This window comes from Cervus elaphus, chromosome 14 (genome assembly GCF_910594005.1).
Source record: "Cervus elaphus chromosome 14, mCerEla1.1, whole genome shotgun sequence".
NCBI lineage: Eukaryota > Metazoa > Chordata > Mammalia > Artiodactyla > Cervidae > Cervus > Cervus elaphus.
Genome location: NC_057828.1, coordinates 46,826,588 through 46,847,335, shown reverse-complemented (window position 1 = coordinate 46,847,335; position 20,748 = coordinate 46,826,588). Strand labels below are relative to the sequence as shown.

The 20,748-nt window shown below is 41.5% G+C and overlaps 1 protein-coding gene across 5 annotated transcripts in view; it reads right to left on the bottom strand.

The window, feature by feature from the left end:
* The window catches only part of RERE (arginine-glutamic acid dipeptide repeats), a 409,293-nt gene that overhangs the window by 257,013 nt on the left and 131,532 nt on the right, over window positions 1-20,748 (bottom strand). For all 5 annotated transcript variants that reach the window (XM_043924145.1, XM_043924148.1, XM_043924149.1 and 2 more), the window contains exon 2: window positions 5,331-5,799. In XM_043924145.1, the coding sequence (XP_043780080.1) occupies window positions 5,331-5,655 (325 nt within the window). In that variant the 5' untranslated portion in view covers window positions 5,656-5,799. The remainder of the gene's footprint in view (window positions 1-5,330; window positions 5,800-20,748) is intronic.

Genomic DNA, 20,748 nt, shown 5'->3' with positions numbered 1-20,748 from the left:
AAAGACGACGCACAGACAGGCAATCTTATCACAGTCCAGTGTGCCATGTGAAGGTTTTGGACTCTGTCCGACTAGCAAAAAGGATCCACTTTTTGGATTTAAGCAGATTAATATTAGGTTTATTACCTGCAAATTATCTTGTCACACAAGTCAAATCATTATCAACCCTAAAGGTGCCTTTATACCAGGATTCATGTTTCTTCTGACACAAAAAATATTCTTGCAACGCAAAAAATATTCTTGTAATCATCAGAAAAACTCACACTCCTTCCCAAATAAGAATGCCTCAAAAAGACACTTTCATTTTCATGTCAATTTCACCTAAAATTCTTCTACAGATAGAAGACATGGATAAAAAGCTGCAGATAAAATGAGCTTTTATTTTCTCCAAAAATGTATGTCCTGGAACACCAAATGCCAGGGTTTTCTTTAGTTTTACTTTGAGAAGGAATGTTTGTCTGAGTGACTGCAGAAGATAAGCTTTCAATTATTCAGAAAAGCAAGACTTTAAAACCGAATTCAGCCTCTTAACTGGTCAGAGATCAACCACTCAGTGAAGAATCAGGAGCGAAATGGTAGGACATATCATTTGCTAAAAAGTTGGTAACTCCCCTCCCCTCTTTAAACAGAAATCTGAACCAAAGGGAAACTATACATTTTTTAAAGTTCCATGCTTTAACTTTTTTTTCTAAGTACAAAATTGTAACTATGTGTCATGATGGCTATACTAACTAACCTCACTGTGGTATAATCATTTTGATATATATATATATAAAATCACTAATTTTGTGCACATGCTCATATGTGTGTGTGTGTGTTTATGTTGCATCCCTTGTGGCTCAGCTGGTAAAATCCACCTGCAATGTGGGAGACCTGAGTTCAATCCCTGGGTTGCGAAGATCCCCTGGAGAAGGGAAAGGCTACCCACTCCTTGTGTGTGTGTGTGTGTGTGTGTGTGTGTGATGTGAACTAATGTGTGTGTGTGTGTGTGTGTGTGTGTGTGTGTGATGTGAACTTAATCTATTTACCTAGCAACTTTCAAATACACATAGCAGTATTTTTAACTCCCATCACATGCTGTACATTACATCCCCAGAATTTATTCATCTTATAAGTGGAAATTTGTACCCTTTGACTGCCTTCACCCACCTCCCTGATTCCTTATCCCCCACCTCCCCACGTGTGACAACCACTGATCTGTTCTCTGTTTCTGAGTTTGGTTTTTTTAGATCCCACAAGTTAGAGAGATCGTGTGGTATTTCTCTTTACTTTTTCACTTAACATAATGAACTCAGGTTCATCCATGTTGTGACAAATGGCAGTTTCCCTCCTGACTGAATTAAGTTCCCTGTGTAACTACACATTTTCTTAAACTTAATGTCATGTATCAGTTATATCTCAATAAGCAAGGGAAAAGAAGGAAGAAAAAAGCAGAAAGAAATTTATATGCCACTCACAGCAAACTTTAGAAACCAATACTCTATGCTGAAAAGGCCCATAAGAGAAATCTGACTGCACACAGCTGTGTAAAAAATCAATCTGTCACCGTGACAGTCATCTCTGAAGTAGAGTAATGGCTGATGGACAACACAGAAGTTAGATTAGACACAGATGCAAAGTATACACAGAGCTCCACAAGGTTTTGATTTTGGTTTTTATAACAAGCCTGTTAAATCATTCACTGGGAAATAAATTATTCAAAATGGACTTCCAGAAGCATTATTCTGTGACATCATCAGTCAATATATTTTTTAATAAAAATTTCAGAAACTTATTTATGCATCAAGTACTGGACTTCCCTGGTGGTCCAGTGGTTAGGACTCCATGCTGTCACTGCCAAGGCCCCGGATTCAGCCCATGGTTGGGAAACTAGGATCCCACAAGCCATGCAGTGAGGCCAAGACAAACAACAAAAAACAAGCATTATGGAATACAAGCTACGTGTACACTCTTCTTGTATATCTCAGGAATTCAATGATAAGTAAAAACAGAGCAGGTGCCTTTATGGAGGAGAGAGACATCTTAAAATAGTAACAGAAATAAACAGAAAATTATTACTGTTACAAGTGCAAGAAGGAAAGATACATGACTCCGGGACTGTACCTATTAAGGAAATCTGGATAATTGGAGCGTGGGAGGAAGGTGACGGCCCTGGAATGGAGTACTAAAGGCAGGGTAGTAGTTCAGTGTGTCTGTGTGTTGGGTTGGGGGTTGGGGGGTGTGACTAACCTGAGGCATCAGCAGGTGCAAAGACCCTGAGGCAAGAGGTAACGTGAACAGTGTAACTAAAAGTCCATCATGCTTTGCTTCTAAGATCAATATAAAGCTGCAGAGATGAGGAGCAGGATCAAAAAGAACTGGTTGTAACCAAGCATGAGATTAAACCTTAGCTACAACAAATTCTAAGTGCTCATTTCCTCAATAAAACCTCACTCTTCTCAGACCGAACTGTATGAACATAGGACTATCTCCCAAGGACAAGCATGTATATTACATAACAGTCTATTTTTATCCTCATGTTATTGCTCGCTGCTAGGCTCATTCTTAATGACATTTTGGGAGGTATTTGTAATTTAGACTTAATCTGAGTATTGAAACCAATTCAGAAAATGAAAAAATTTATCTGTGATTTCAAATGAGCATAAAAGGTCTGAAAAGACACTGTGCTCAGTTGTGTCTAACTCCTTTCAACCCCATGGACTGGAGTTTGCCAGGGTCCTCTGTCCATGAAATTCTCCAGGCAAGAATACTGTAGTGGGATGCCATTTCATCCTCCAGAGGACTTTCCTGACCCAGGAATCGAGCCCATGTCTCCTGCAACTTCTACACTGCAGGCAGATTTTTTACCACTGAGCCACCAGGTAAGCCCATAAAAGGTCTATCACTCAAAAACTAATGATACACTGAAGAATCCCTTATGATGCCCCATAAAGTCCCTACTGAAACCCTTAAGATACAACTAACGAAAGAGAATCTCTGCAGTTGGGTGTATGTAAGGGTTTTCATCTCCAACAGAAGATGTTACTGTAGTACTCTGCACCAAGAAAGACAAAGACCAGAGAGAAAAAAGACAAAGAAAAGGAGAAGGAGGAAAAAAAAAACAGTTCCACCTGGGAATCTAATCACAGTAACCTACCTTCCAATTCTTCAGTGTGGGTACACCTAAAGAAGCAATATTTTAACATCTTCCACTGAGAAAGAAGCTATTGGTAGAAATCATTCACCTTCAAATGCATAATAACCCCAAATGAAACAAAACCACTGAGAAGGTCAAAGACCGTCTCCTTACCAAAGAGGCAAACATCTATGGACCTGGCAGTATGCAAACCCCCGGCCAGGCACAGGGGTGTCTCCCAGCAAGTGGTTCTGCTAGAGCGCCACAGAAAATTTTCAAACCATTTTTGTTGTTTTCAGTCCTTTATAACAGCTTCCAGAGAGGCTGTATATCTTTTTCACACTTCATAAAGGTCCTCAGATTTACTGAAACAATGTCTGCCTCCCTTAAGTACACAGATCCTCCCCAAAACAAGAACCTACTGTTTTGAAAATAAGCCATTACCAACCTCCCTCCACACAGTCTTCTAAACATCAAGAAGAAAAGATTTCCCACCATCCTGTAGAATACACAATATGAATGTGCACAGTTCACAAGCTTGTTTTTCTCAAAAATGATTTTTCTTAAGGAGATATTCAGCTGAAACAGGATGCCACAGCCCCATAAATTGGGGAAATGGCAGGTTTTTGGTTGTTGGGTTTTTTTTTTTTTTATGTTAAAGACGTTTCCTTAATTGCAGTGCTTCTCCAAATCATGAATTATGACAGTCTCACATAAGGGACAGTACATGCAGCACTTCCCATATATTTTGGGCTACAAGTATTTTGGAGAAGCATTTTGGGAAAAAAAGAAAAAAAGAGTAACTCTCCACTGGGAAAGGCTGGCCCTCAATTCTGCACAAGACAGCCAGCCTTCTGACACAATAACAAATGAGATTGTCCCTTATTTTTAAGGTATCATCCTGTAACCTATATCTAAAGAAGTTAATGCATTCTGTCCCTTTCTCATGATCTAGAAGTACACAGGTCTGCAGCAATCACTGTGCGGTTGGTCTATACTGATATATGTTCCTCGGTGGCTAAGACATTTTGACTGTCCAACATGTTAAGGGTGAATCAAAGACCCTGACAGTACGGTAACCTACACACTACCAAATCTCCACAACAGAGCTCTAATGTCCCCCAGAAACTTCAATTTTGATAACTCTGTATCACATAAATATCTTCTCAGTTAATCATAAGCCAAAAAGTATAGTGAATACAAGCTAATCTATGTAAGTTTGAAAACATTATTTTTCAAAATTCAAAACTAATTTCTATATGGGGAAAAAAATCAAGTACTTTATATGAAGTTCAGCACAGCTACAGTACAGCTCAGCAAAATAACTGTACCAGGTTAATGACATACTCTCTTTAATCTCCAGCTCCTAGAAAAACATCAAACTGGGAGGCTTCTAACCTAATTACACCTCATGCAACTCATGTCATTCCTCAGCACTGTAAGCAATTCAAAGGAACTGATTTCAGCCAGTTTTTTTGTTTTTTTTTTTTAAACTGACTTCTGTAAGGAAAGTACCCGAATATACACAATGTATCAAATTAAAAAGGAGGGTATTGCTGGTGTTCAACAGGTTCTGAACCACCTGCTTCCCTACATCTTATCTGCAAGCTGGGTCTGTCTCTCTCTGAACAGTTGCTACAAATAACCTCAATATACTGAGTGGACACAGTCCCTTTCCTAGAAAACAAAGCAGGTTAGTTGGCTTCATCTATTATCATTGATTAGAGGGCCTGAAGCTTAATTCTATGCAAAAGGATATCATCAGGAGGCATAAACCTTGGTCTGAAGGCCACTAAAAACGCCTATCTAGCTTCTGGTCACTCCTGTAGCCAATGTAAAATGACCCGTTCCCCTAAACTTGAAGGCTGACTTGTCCCACTGTCTACGCCACTCTTCAGGGCCTCTCCACAGTCTAACCTGTGCTGAAGACAAAAGGCAAAGGAGGACGTGAAAAGAGGCAAAGTTCTGGGCAGACGGCGAAGTGTGAGAATGAGCAGCAGAAGACACGGACAGAAGGATAGCCTCACGGGCAGGCCCAGAGGTGGGCACAGGAAAGAGCCAGCACACCAGCGGACTGAAGCCTGGAGCTGTTGACTACCTAGAGTTTTCCTGCCCCAGACCACTACCCACTCTTCTGGGTTCCACGTCCACCAGCAACCACAGGCTGACACCGTTTCTCAACCATAGACACCGTAAAGACCCAAAGGCACCTCACCTCCTGGTCTATAGACGACATCATCCTCCGTGATGTATGATGTTATCTCGCCGGTGTCTGTCCTTTCGTAACGAGATTTTTTTTTCGGGGGCTTCTTTTTGTTCTTCTTCGTGGACTCCTCTGTGGTGGCACTGTTGTTGTCATTGTCCTCGTCTTCGCTGTGATCACTCTCGGCGTAATTTTTGGCTCCTCCTTCCAGGGTACAGCTCCTGCGGGGCCTTGAGTTCTCACTCTCACGCACTTTGTCCCGCTTCTCTCTCTCCCGGTCCCGATCTCGGTCCCGGTCCTTCTCTTTGTCTTTGTCTTTGTCTTTGTCAGCTGTCATGATTCGCCACGTGCCTTCTTCTGTCCTCTCACGGCTGGGCCTCCGTGAAAGGTAGACAGTAAGCCTGGGCTTCAGTCTTCTGAATTTCTCACTCAATTCCAGGGAAAATCCAACCACTCCAACAACCCCAACGTTTCAAAAATGCTAGGAGAAAAAAAGAGAGAGTGAAATTGGTTTTCCTGTAACATTTTCCCATATTTCCTTTCCTAAAATAATATTTTGTTCAATGATTCTCTTCCTTACTCATGCTTTAGCACTGAAAACTTCTTACTGGCCACAGGAAAAAAGTTAGGACAAGGGATACAAAATTTAAACATAAACAGTTGCTGGCCTCAGCTAGCATATGGTTTGGGATTTTCTATCACACTAATAATGAACAATATCTGAATGCATAAGGACAAATGATGCTTTCTGTATACAAACTGTTTTTTCCTTTTAAAATGAAAAAGTAAAGTGTATCCCAGTAAACAACATATAAGGGGTACAATCATTGTGGTGCTGGAGAAGACTCTTGAGAGTCCCTTGGACTTCAAGGAGATCAAACCAGTCAATCCTAAAGGAAATAACTCTGAATAGTCACTTTGGAAGAATGGACGCTGAAGCTCCAATACTTTGGCCACCTGATGGGGAAAACCAAATCACTGGGAAAGACTGAAGATTGAAGGCAAAAGAAGAAGGCATGGGCAGATGAGATGGTTAGAGATGGTTAGACCCCATCACCGACTCAATGGACATGAATTTGAATAAACTTTGGGAGATAGTGAAGGACAGGGAAGCCTGGTATGCTGAAGTCCATGGGGTCGTGAAGAGTTGGACACAACTGAGCAACTGAACAACAAAAATACAAAAGGAGTTTTGTGACCCACAATATTAATTTAAAAGGGAAAGAACCTACTATAGTAAAAATTATTTCCACCTGGAAAAACAAGTAAGTAATCTGGATAGCCCTGGAAAATGTCTTAGGATGTCTCACAGTGCACTGTCTTCTGAAGACTCTTTCTAGTCACTTTTCCAAATTTCCAAAGCTTCTCTCAAGAATAAACATAAGAATTGACTCAAAAGTAGCAACCTCAAAGCAAGATTCCTGTGCCTTCAATTACAATTTTCTGCATCTTCTAAGTCTATTATTCTAGTTATTTTCCAAGAAAAATGGTTTCTTAGAGATATATTATCTCTGTCTTCACAAAACAAACAGGTTCCCAAAACAACCTTTCATCTTTAGAGATTATTAGGTGGTTTATACATTCTTCCAAATATCCCCTATTAATAGTCTCCCTAAATGTCTCTCTAAAACTAAAGCCCAAAGGAAAGTTTGAACAGTAATATAATGAGAAGAGTGAACCCCACACTCCAACCCAATTCTTATTAAAAATTTTAAGTTTTTAAATTTTATTTACAAGTCAGTTTTGGAACAGTCATAATAACCAGTAATTTTTCTTTTGCAATCTTTTATCATCTTCCCCAACATCTCATCTCACTTGTTCAAGTTTGTACCAAACATTGTCTATGTGCCTCAGAAGTAAAGATACCACAAGGAACAGCCCATGGTCCCATCCCTCGATGCTCCAATGCAAAAAGACAACTGGTCAACAGGAGAACCATCTGTTTCTTGTGCTACTCAGGCCAGATAGGAACATTACATGCAAACAAACAAAAGACTGTCCTCTTTACTCAGACAACAACAAACAAGTCAGTTTGTAATTACCTGCCTCAAATGCAGAGAAAATGCTCTTTGGTCATGCCAAAGCCGTAAACATTATCATGTACTCTCTCCAAACCTCTTAGGTCAAACTTGATACCAGAAGAGACCTTCCCATTAGCACTTCAAACATCCTTAGGCATTCAGGGGAAAAAAAAAAATAAGTTAACAACCACCTTTGGGAGAGAGACCCATGAAGGAGCAATAATGCCAACAATCTATAAGCAAAGTCAGAAGTGTGAAAGTATGGAGCACAAACCTAAATTGCTTCCTTCTACAGAGGAAATGCACTCTCAGATAGGATTTCAATTTTCTAAACATATTTCCAGAAAATGAAAAATTATTCTACTGCCTACAAAAGTTCTGCTTCAATGAATCATCTGCTAAGCAGACAGTAATAAACCCCCAAGTCCCTGGAGGCCGCTAGTGTTAGCAATTGAAAATACACAAAGAGACATATTACTTTCTCCACTGGGCTTAAGTTTAGAGCCCGAACAAGCCAATCATGCAAGAAAGAAAACCATCAGCTAACATGGTTGTTAAAACATTTCTCTTTGACATTGAAAACATACCAAGGTCTCCTGAGAGTCTAAAAAGAACAACGAGTTTAGGCTGAAAGACTCTCAGATTCAGTTCAGGACAGACATACTTCAGGGAAGTTCAAGAAAACATCATTTCCCCAGGGTTAACAAGATAACTGCTCCAGAAAACTGTGTAAAAATATTATTTCAGCACTTGAAACAGAAAAAAAAAAAAGCGGTAAGTCCAAATTGTACATTCAACATAACTCCCTACAAAATCATATAGTGTACTTCTACTTACAAAAAACTTTGAGTTGTTTCTGCTAAGAGTTAGCAAGAAAAAAATCAGTAATCGGTAGATAAAGCATCCACAAAATGAAACCCTGTGTGTGTGTGAGTGTGTGTGTGTGTGTCTAACTTTCAGACAACTAAGAATACTGATAATCCAAAGCTAAAGTCAATTCAACTTCTGTTCACATTTGTCTCTGAAATATAGCACAGTGGGGATTTTTTTTTCCCTCTGCATTTACCACAGTAATCATCATTTTTCTGAGCTTCACTTATAAAATGACCAACATGCAACAACAATGCAACATCTGAGGTAAGGGATCCAGTGGCGCTGAGAAAGGTAACTGTCACCTCAGGACACTAGAAATGTTCTCCTCAGTAGGTAACACTACAGAGTCTTCACTGTGTAACAGCAAGGGGTTCACAGAGCAGGTCCCTGCCAGGATCTCACTGGATTCTGTCTACTACTCAGTGATGTGAACCAAACAGGAGTCATCCCCCCACTTTTCAGGCTACAGAAGGGGAACTAAGAAGAGAGCATCTGTAGTGGAGTCTGAAGCAGCCCTCGCCTAGGTGAACCCACCTGACCTGATGTCAACCTACTGCTCAGGTTACAATCTATATCTTCACAGAAGCCAACTTTTCCTACGTATATCCTTGCTGATAATTAGCACAGACACGTTAGGGAAACAAACTCATTTTAATCTCTCCCACCCAAACAGAAGGTACTCTTCCCCAGTAAGAAAGAAGAAAATATTGAAAATATCAAGTTGATCCATTACTCAACCCAGTTCAACAGGAAATACGGCAAAAGACAGTTTAACAGTTAACAAAAGGAGAACTCTAATCTAAAAGACATTTTAGGTTCAAAACAATCTTCATCTATTCACTGAACAAATGTCAACTGAATGCCCACGATGCTAGTGTGTTGAATGCCCAGTGTGCTAGTTATGTGTCCACGTGTGGGGAAAATAGCTGAGAACCACATACAAACATCCCTGGCCTATGGACCTGATGTTCCAGGAAGTGGAGAAAGATACAAACATATACACAAACATATATGTATATCTACTATACTAAAAGAGTTTACGTAGGGAGTCCAATGGGAACAAGGGAGTATAAGAGGACTGCAATTTTAAACAATGGTCAGCGAGGCAGCTTTGTCCTGAGTTAAGAGTACAGAGGAGATACGGAGATCACTGCAGCACAGAGGAAGCAACTGCAAATGTCCAGAGGCTGGAGTGATTCAGGTACGTTCAAAACTCAGGAAGCCAGAGGGGTTGGAGTGACATGAGAAAGAGGACTGATTTTTTATAAAAATAAATGTATAGTCCTCTCACTAGTTTCCAGATTCATCAGATTGCACTTGATTTTATCTTAACTGATAAAATTTGGTAGGCTGGCTTAGTTTCAGTGTAATCTAATCAGTGTTAAAGGCATTCATTCAACAGTCAGTGATACAGAACTATTCTTCATTGTTTCAGGTTACTTAAATAAACCTCTACACAAACATCATTTGCCTCTTCAAAATGAAGCCAACAACCACATACAAACACCTTACACTACTTACCAGAAGCAATCTGGATAAAGTACTCAAATTTCAATCATGCTCAGGGCCCAAATCTCATTTAAGGAAACCACTTCTTGTCACTATTTCAGCGGTCCCAGGAGGTTTGGCCCCTTGTAGAATTGCAAGCACAGTGGACTGAGAAGCAAAGGTTCATGCTTTGGCACTGCCAGGGCTAGTGCCTTGGGGAAATCGCTCTCTCTCTCTGAGTCAGCTTCACTGTTGTAAGGCTGGGATAATAACTGGGCTTCCCAGGTGGCTCAATGGTACAGAATCCGCCTGCAGTGCAGGAGACCTGAGTCAGGAAGATTCCCTGGAGAAGGAAATAGCAACCCACTCCAGTATTCTTGCCTGGGAAATCCCATGGACAGAGGAGCCTGGCGGATTACAGTCCATGGGGTCACAAAAGAGTCAGACATGACTTGGCAACTAAAAAACAACAACAAGGAATAATAACTAGCTATTCACAGAGCTGCTGTGAGAATTAAGTATATGCATACACAGAAAATACACTTAAGAGATTGCAAAATGCTTTATAAATGTAAACTATCAATAGTATATACCTAGGTCAGTCATGACTTATTCTCGACTACATCAGATAATACCCAATCATATGTTGTACTATGCAACATATAAACACATAGCCAAACATCACCCTTACCCTCAAGAATTTATTTCCTACAAGGGAGGAGGGTGATTCTATTACATGATTAAGAAACAAATCATGTAAAACTGACCACAAGTGAAGTAAAGAATTCTAAAATATCTCTTTTTGGATCATGTGAAACCCACTTAGCACTGAAAACTTGCTTGTCCCACCTGAGTGCCCGATCCCTGGGTTCTACTCATTTCAGCTGCTCAAGCCAGATTCAGGAGGACACTTGACCCTCACACCAAATGCAGTTAGTGAATCCAATTAATTCTTCCTCATTCAACCACAGCAACAAATGCTAACGTTTGTCAAATACCCAACCAACCATGCACTAGGCATTTTGCTCAGCTCTCAGGGTCTACCAATCACCTCCTGAATAACTGTAATTCATCCACTGCTCCAACTGACGCAGAAAGTGCCTATTTCAAGCCATCACCGTCTTTCACACAGATAACTACAACTGCCTTCTAACTGGTCTCTGTGACTACAAAATTTTGTTTTTTCCTTCCTTCCAATTCATCCTCCAATGCAGCCAGCCAAGCATCTGACCCTCCACTAGTTCTTTTTAAAAAATAGCTTTATTGAGCTATAATTCACACACCATACAATTCACCACATAATGAACAGCTAAGTGCCCACCATTCCTTTTCAAAGAGCACAGAGGCCTTCCTGTCCTGACACCCCTGCTCCTCCCCAGCCCACCTCACCCTTCTCGAATGCTCCAGCTGACCCTTCCCCTTTGTTGGCCTAATCTCTACTCACTCTTAGGGCCTCTGGATTCCTGCTGCCCAACTCCAGGAAGCTCCCAGACCCACCCAAAGTCCAGCCCCTCACTGTTTCCCACCCTGCCTGTAAAATGGCCCTCACTGACCCACCACTGGCACCTGCTGTTAACTTGTGTCCCTTCTCCACTGACTGACAAGGAGCATGACTACAGTATAATAGTCACTGGAACAACTTCTATCGACGCAATCTCCTCTTTACATCAAATCCACTAGAGTTTTCATCCTTCTCATCATGTGACTATCAGGCATCCTCTGACAGGGTTAATCACACCACCTCCTTCCAGAAAGGCTCTTGTCTTCGGGCATTCCCGGCACAGTCATCTCCTGGAGTCTGTTCCACTGTTCCTCCACCTCTAGTACTGGACCTACCATTCCTGGAGTAGTTCTCAAGGCACTGTGCAGAGCCCTCTTTTCTCATCCTCCACTGTATCCCAGTCCATCTCATTGTGTCCGTCAGCACTCAGGTATCACGTCCACACAGGCAATCCACAAATGAACATGCCTACCAAACTTCTGCAGAGGCAGGTGTCTGTGAAAACTGCCCACCTGAAGTCTCCTCTGGGATGTCTCAAAGGTACCCCAACATATCAAAACCAAAGCAGGCTCTGGTCCCACATGATCTGTCTTATGACTGGTGCCCCTGCCCATCCTATTGGGCAAGCTGGACACCAAAGCCTCATGTTCAGTGCCTCCACCATCAACAAAGCATGACACTGTCACCTTATAAATTTCTCTCAAACGCAGCTACTTGGGAGCAACCCCAACCTTAGTCAAAAAGCTACTAGTGTACCCTTCCTGTACCACTTCAAATTGGCTCCTCTTCAAATCCACTCCTCTGAATCCTCACAATTCTCTTTTTACACTGCAGCCAGGTCTCTGCTTTCAAAAGGTTAATGTGACTAGGTCAATCCTCACCTTAAAATTACTCAGTGACTTGTCACTTCTACTAACTAAAACCCAAATCTGGGACTGTTAACTAGAAACTCAAAACCCAATGCAGGGGACATGGGTTCAATCCCTGGTCTAGGAATTAAGATCCCACACGCTGTGAGACAACTAGTCCCTGCTCCGCAACAAGAGAGTCACCATAATGAGACGTCCACACACTGCAACAAAGAGCAGCCCCTGCTCACCACAACTAGAGAAAAGCCTAACAGCAACAACAAACAAATCCTCGCCTTGATCCTTTCTTTCTGCCCTTATCTTTCTATCTGGCCTCACCCCCACCCACTTCCTACACTTTGCCTGACCCCACTGCCTTCCCCGAGGTTCCCTGAACACACTCCCCCACCTGGAGTGAGATAGCTCCAGTCCTTCCTTCTGTCTGTGATGCTCTTCTCCTCTCCTGGTCTAGGTATCTCCTACTCTTCCTTCAGGTCCAGTGCAATAGCAACTTCCCCAGGATGGCCTTTCTTGCCCAAGAGGACTAGATTAAATCCCCTTGCAGCACTTTCCACCACTGTAACTTCACATTTCTTTGTGTGATTTGACTAACATCTGCCTCCACCTCTAAGCTAGAAGTTCCATGAGGGGCTGACCCTGACTATTTTTGCCCTGTGTTGTACTCTCAGATCCTAACTCACCACCTGGCACATACAGGCTAGTAATAAATTACTTTTCTCTCCCCTCTCTGACACATAAGCTGGGGCAATTAAGAGGGCATTATGATGAGACCGTTGATTTGGGAAACAAAGTATTCCATGAGTGATTAACTGAGGGGCTGCTTGAGCTGGCTTATAAACCATGAACAGGAAGGAGCCAAAAGGAGGAGGAAATGTTACAGATTAGGCAAAAACAGTGACTGAATCCTTGTCCTTGATGGCAGACACAGGGTAAAACTAGCAGGAGCAAGCTTATGTAGAGAGGGAGAGGGAACGTATAATAGAGGCTCCTAAAACAATAAAGTGGCTAATACTCACTGAGCACTTACTATGCGCTGAGCATTTCACACATTAATCCATTCAATCTTCACTATAGTGAGAATGAGAATACAATTTATCATCCAAACTGGGACACATCTGAGAGCAGAAAGATTAATAATTGCTCAGGAAAAACATAAAAGCAGGTCACATGACCACCCTAGCTGTAGCTCTATTCAGTAGATGCTGTTGCTGTGTGCGTCTTCCCTGTGCAAAAGCAAGCACTGAGAGGCTGAGCAAGGAGACCCAAGTCACCCAGCTCTGTGTTAGACCCAGAGTGCGGACTTAGAGCCCATCCTCTTAACCACAAGGCTACCTTCAATTACTGCCTTCAATTACACAGCCTTAAAAGCCAAGTAAGCCAATACACTTGCTAAGACTCTTAAGATGAAAATAGCATTTTGGGCAACACTCATCTCATCTGACAGGAGATCAAGAGCTGTTGTGCCATTCCAACAAGTTTGCTTTCAAATCTACTACCTCCAAAAGTATAAATTAGGAACCAAGATCCTCTAGAACTTCTGCCTTTGCCATTTCTACATTTATTGTGCCTCAATAAATGTTCTTACTTTCTCCTTTAGGAACAAAACAGATTGGTCCAAGTATACAAGACCTCAGTGATTTACCCACTCTGCGGGGCCGCAGGCAGCAGAACATGCAGAAAGAAGGCGGCAGCTGGGTGAATGCTTTCAAAGGAAAATCAATGTTTTCTTCCTGTCCCTTTCATACCAACAGCCTGGGAATGAAAATGGACTGACTTTTGCTCTGGAAAGGAAAGGTCACTCTAACACTTGACTCCCTGGATAAGAACTCATCAACAGCAAGCTGCTGCAGAGAACATTTCAAAATAGGCCAGGGAATCACTGACAGAGATGCATGGGAAACAGGAGGTCAGCAGATCTGGGAGCCCACGCAGAAGTCAGAGGGTTTTACCTGAGACAGATGTGGTCCTGAGAGCAGTTCTCCCACATGAAAATAAACCAGTGTGAAGTTCTCCCACCCGAACAAATTCAACCATTTACAAGCAAACAGCTGTATGTGCACCTCCAAAGATTCTCTACATATGGGGGTAGTAAATATTTAAACTCGATCCGTTTAAATATTCAGTGAGTTGAAATACTCATTCCTGGAACACGTTTTATTAAGAGAACCTAAATCACCAAGATGGGACGCATTAGTCAAATACAGAGCGCAGCCTTTGTGTTATCAAAACAGAAGGAAGCCCAGAATGAACACGCCTTAATCACAAGTGGGTATAATGCTTAGAGCAGCTCTTCTTCAACTCCCTGAGAAGACTATGGGGAAAAAACAGAATTAAGATTGGTGAACTCTGACAAGTATCTTAACTTCTTCCAAAAAGACACAATAACAACAAAACATACAACCTGCAAAGGTGGGGAAAGTACCCAGAACAGCAAAACGCCAGGTTATGATCAACAACCCAATTAGATAACAAACAACACATAATCTTTTTATTTGAAGCAACAGTAAGGAATTCCCAAAGATGAGATGCCCAAGTGGCTTCCCCCGCATACCCCACCTTATAAAATTAAAAACCCTCCCTTTCTTTAAAGAACACACAAATTGATCCACACAAGCAACTGATTTCTATACTGTTAAAAAGTGAAGTTTTTCCTAATTACATACGAAATATTTTGCCTTACATGTTGCCTATAGTTGTGTCTCTTCTATTATGTAGTTAAGGAATACTCACAGCTTACTCTAAAACCATGGCTTCTCAACGGTGGTACAATTAACATTTTCAGCCAGATTATTGGGGGAAGGGAGGGCAGGGGGTTGCCTGCCCTGTGAATTATCCCTAGTCTCCACTCACACAGACTCTAGTAGCACAACCCACTGCTCCAATTAGGACAAAAAAGAATATCTCCAAATACTGCCACACAGTCTCTGGGATGGGGGGGAGGGTGGGGCAAAGCTGTTCACAGTTGAGAACTGCTGCTTTAAACGAATAAAACTGTTGGTTGATCATAGAGATTTGTAAGGGTTAAGCAGCTGTGCTGCTTTATTCAGAATTATGCTTGACCAATATTGAATCCATAAGCGAACATTGTTATGAAAACTATATAATATGGCATGTTCTTCATTCTCTGAAATAAACTGGACTCTTCCTGACATAGAAATTACACAGATGTGTGAAGGTGAATTAGGAAAACAGAAGTAAATATTCTGAAAATCTTGATGCTTCCTGGCAAGCCCTGAAGGTTATCAAGAGTACTATTACTCAAGTGGAGACCTGCTCTGGTCCTGGGGCCGAATGGATGCTTCTGTTCGTACACAACTAACTGAGAAAAACGGGTGCCCTCGATGCCAAGAAACAAATGCCCATGAAGCCAAGCCCCTAGTGGGAAAGACGAAAAAATCCTGAACTCACGCTCTCAAGGGCTTCCCTGGGGGCGCTAGTGATAAAGAACCCGCCTGTCAATGCAGGAGACAATCCCTGGGTCAGGAAGATCCCCTGGTGAAAGAAACGGCTTCCCACTCCAGTATTCTTGCCTGGAGAATCCCATGGACAGAGGAGCTTGGCAGGCTAGAGTCCACGGTGTTGTAGAGTTGGACGGACATGACTGAAATGACTTAGCACACACTCTCTCAAAGCATGGCCACAGATAGAAAACCAAATGGATAAAAGAAAAACATAAAAGTCAAGTAGATGGATAAGTAAAATATAGTATATCCATAAAACAGAACATTATCCAACAAGAACAAGAAAGGAAATACTGATCTATGCTACAGTATGAGTAAGCCTGGGAAGCACTATGTGACGTGAAAAGTGCCAGTCACAGAAGACCACACACTGTATAATCCCACGTATATAGAATGTCCGGAGAAGACAAATCCATGGGGACAGAAAGCAGACCTGGAGGTGGGGGTGGGGTTTGCTATGGTTATGAGTTTCATTTGGAGAGGATATAAAAGTTCTAGAATTGATTATGGTGATGCCTGCATGTACCTGCAAAAATATGAAAAGCCATTAAATTGTACACTTTAAATGGGTAAATTATGTGAATTATGTGAATTATATTTCATTACATCAGTTAAAACACAAACACACACAAACAGTAACATTACAAAGTTACTAAAAAAAAAACAACAGCTCAGGCCTTGCTATAGCTTAAAAAAAAAAAATGCACCTAGCTATAAAATTCACAAGGGTTGGCTCCACCTCTGCAATTGAGAAAAACACCCTCTTAATGCTGTAAAAGCAGAGGGGTTAATTAAACACAAAGAAGAAGTTTTATTTCATGTAACACTGAGAATGAAAGAGAAACTTCCTTGGACCATAGTAATCTTTAATATGCAGGAATGCTTGGTCAGGCTTACTACCTCTGTACAACATGTTCCAAAGCAGATAAATTGGACAGGGTTCTTTCAGTTTGCAGAGCCCCCAGATTCTGAGTTAATTTGCAACCATGGCACATAAACCCTCAGAGGCTGATGAAAGGAAATGACAGGGTGGATTTTATACTTAACTTAATACAATTACACTTCACACATATATGAAGAGCCAAAAGCATTCATAATACACTTCTAATCCATGGGTACAAATTATATCAGGGGAAAAATAAAACTATAAAACCTACCAGAGCAGTCCTTCTAAAAACACTTAAAATCTGAATCTCAGATGAAAAGGAAAAGTAGCTCTGACCAAAATCGTAAATCTAAACCAAAAGTCAGTGTGCCATTTTCCTGGACTGAGCTGTTCTAACTGCGCATGATGTGCTCTTGGTTGACCAAATGTGTTACCCTGCCATCTTTGTTAACCTGATGTCTTTCAAAGAGAAAAGCAAAAGAGTCACTAGTTCTTGGCATCTTGAATTATTCAATTCAAGAACTAGCAAGTGACCAGGTAGTGACCAGGGAGGGTGGGGACACTGGTCCATAACACTTAAATGCTGTAGTTCTAACGCTGATCATCAAAGAAACACCAATGTCCAAAGTTGCTGTGAATTCCTCCATTCAATAAATATTTATTAAGCACCTACTAGGTGCCAAGCACTGCCACAGGAGCTACAGACACATGCACAACCAGAACACACACAATCTCTAACCACAGAGGCTTACAGTACAGTAGGGGAGGGGACAGACAACACACGACAAGAAAATATACAGTATATTAGCTGGTGATGAGTGTTGAGTGCTATGGAGAAAAACAAAGTTGGGCAAAAGGGAATAGGAGGCTGTGGATTTATTCCAGGTAATCAATGATAAGGGGTCATTTGACCTAAAGGAAGTAAGGCAGCAGTAAACGTGGTTATCTGGGGGAAGGCATTTCAAGCAGAGAGAAAAGTAAGTACAGATGTCTGAAATGTGCATGCTGGGCACATCCAAACATCATCAGAAGGCCAAGGTGGCTGAAACAGTGACAACAAAGAAGAAAAGCCTCTGTGGGGTTTTGGCACAGAGAAGTAGTGATCCGAGTTAGATTTGAACAGACTCCCTCAGGCTGCTGAGGGGTTAGGAAACTCTGAGTTCAGGCCAGGTCTCAGTCGCTCAGGGGCTAGCAGAGGCCAGACTGTGGGCAGGTTGTGCAAGAAGAGCCCTGGGAATCTGCTATCACACTGCATGCAACGTGAGACAAAGAGAAGAGGCAGAGTGGAGGCCGTAATTTGGGCTGAGCAGCCAGAAGAGCAGAACTTCCTTCACCAATAAGGAAAAAGGAGAACTGCAATTCTGTTTGGAACATTTGAGATGCCTAGCAGATATCCAAGCAGAAATGCAGGTTCAGGTTGAGAGGTCAAAAAGCTGTGGACTAGAAATTGAAACCTGGGAGTCTTCTATATGCAATCCCTACACCAACAACCATGAGAATGGATGATATGGAAACAAACTACAGGAGATGAAACAGTCAAGCTGGAAAGAGAATACTCAGAAACAAGTTAAGATATTACAGACAGACCAAATACATCAGTGAAGTGAAGTGTCAGTGACAGGATGATGGAAAGACTGTCTCAGACTACCTTCTGGAAATCCTGAGGTAAAAACAACATACTGTTTAATTCACAGAGAAGCCCTCTACATCTGCAACAGTTGCCTACAGACAACTTACATATTAATGATGTTACCAAATGCTGCATTTCATAAAACCCAGCCTGCTACAGTTTCACCTGTTTCTACTTCAGGAGGACATTTAAGACAGGAACACCCTCTCCCCTTCCCACCCCATTTCAAAGAACTTGGGCGGGGTGGGGAGGGGAGAACCCATTTCACCCTGCAAATTAATAAAGGAGAGTTAATGGATTTTAAGAAGTTTTCTTAAGTCAAATTTTTGAGGCCCTAATTTGAATACTGTAGGCTCCGCATGAAAAAAAAAGAAAAAACATAGTAAATAAGTATATGAATTCAAAACAAAAGTTCAATTCCAGAAAGGAAAAAAAAGTGAGATTTAACAGTCTCACTAGTGATGTTTCAGTTCAGTAGCTCAGTTGTGTCCAACTCTGCAACTCCATGGACTGCAGCCCACCAGGCCTCCCTGTCTATCACCAACCCCTGGAGTTTACTCAAACTCATGCCCATCGAGTCAGTGATACCATCCAACCATTTCATCCTCTGTCGTCCCCTTCTCCTCCCACCTTCAATCTTTCCCAGCATCAGGGTCTTTTCAAATGAATCAGCTCTTCGCATCAGGTAGCCAAAGTATTGGAGTTTCAGCTTCAACATCAGTCCTTCCAATGAATATTCAGGGCTGATTTCCTTTCTGGAGTTATTTCTCCACTAATCTCCAGTAGCATATTGGGCACCTACCGACCTGGGGAGTTCATCTTTCAGTGTCCTATCTTTTTGCCTTTTCATACAGTGATGTTTAGTTGGTGTCATAATTTGAGTCCTAAAGAAGTGCTGAGTCAAATGGGGGTCAAGGGATGAGAGCATTTTGTTTTTAAATACTTGATGTGAAAAGGTTTAACTGGACTCAAAATATATGTGCATTATCAAGAAAATTATGTCAATATTTGACAATGAAAGAATGAGGGGGAAAACACATAATGAATTTTTCACAAAGTCCTATACAGACATTCCCAAAATATCTCCAGTTTACCCAGTACACTATACAAATATCTTCTGTGTATGTGGAGGGGGGCTTCCCTGGTGGCTCAGGGGTTAAAGAGTCACCTGCCAATGCAGGAGATGAAGATTCGATCCCTAGGTTGGGAAGACTGGCTGGAGAAGGAAACGGCAACCCACTCCAGTATTCTTGCCTGGAAAATCCCACGGACAGAGGAGCCTAGCGGGCTACAGTTTATGGGGGTGCAAAAGAGTTGGATACGACTTAGCAACTAAACAACAAATTTATGTGTAACAGCAGGAAGCATAAGCTCCAGGTAATTTTGACAGTGCGAGCATGTTTTTCTGTAGTTGACTATTGCAGATTCCCCAGACTTTTTGGCACATAATGACTGATCACATTAACACTCAGAGTAGGTAGAGCCAGAAAAGGAGAGGCAGGGTCATTGCCCAGAAACAGAGTCTAGATTTCTAAAGAAGGATTCTTACACGTAATTACCTAGCTGCTATCATTCATCAGCAATGAGGGCAGCATTGGTAACTTTTTCTCAGCACTAAGGTCTCTCCATGGCCAAAGTGGTACCCAAGACTGCCAGGAGCAGTCAAATGATATGTGACACACACAGCAAAAAGTGCTACACCAATAAGCTGAATGTACATTTTCCATTTTGGAAACTGAAAATGAGGAAACTGTAGGTAGAAAGAAGGAAACTGTGAAGGGAAGTACAGGACAGCACAAACCTATGGAGGGTCACCTAAAGCTCCCCCTGCAGGCATCAGCAGTGACCTCTCTGAACAACTTGAGATATACCTGGCTTCTGGCCCCAGTAAGTTAACCCCACTGTAAGTTCACAGTTCTCAAAGAGTCTCCTTGTAAAATAAAAATAACTCTTAGGAAAAATATCAAGTTTATCTATCAAGAAAAGAAACCCTCGAATAAATATATGTGTGTGTGTGTGTGTGTGTGTGTATATATATATATAAAATCAGCAGTAAGTAGAATAAATTCCTATGGAGGTGTAGAATGTTCTATTTTTACCTTCTTGATAAGAGGACCAGTCACACACTCAAGAATAAAGCAGTCCCTATTACAATGTAGCAGCTTACTTTGTTTACTACAAGGAGCTGCAGAGGATGATGTAAGGGCCTCACACCACAGATAACATACCAGGGCTCAGTGTGTAACAGATTCTCAAATAAAAACTCATTTACCTCTGGACCAGACCCTCCTGAGGAGGAGAAGAGAATGCAATTAAGACGGTATCGGGTTTCCAATACCCCTCTAAAGCAAGTATCAGTCAAGATCTTGGAAAGAAGGTCATTACCGAGAAACCCATTAATCTGTGAAACAAAGGGCTCCAAAGATAAGTGTCAAAATAAGAAAAATTAATTAGCATGTTTCTCTAAAGAAGGAGGTGAAAGAATGTGATGCTCTAGTTTATATTAAAGCACATCCAAATTAAATCTATTGCAGTATCATTTAAAACACAAACTGTTATTAACTAATATGTACAAAAGTTGAAGCTTTTCCTCTAGACCACTGGCCTTAGAGAGGGCTCATCTTGACATTTATAAATTATTAACACTGCCCTGTAACTACCACTAGACTATAAAAGAACCTTTTGACTTATAGACCTGAAC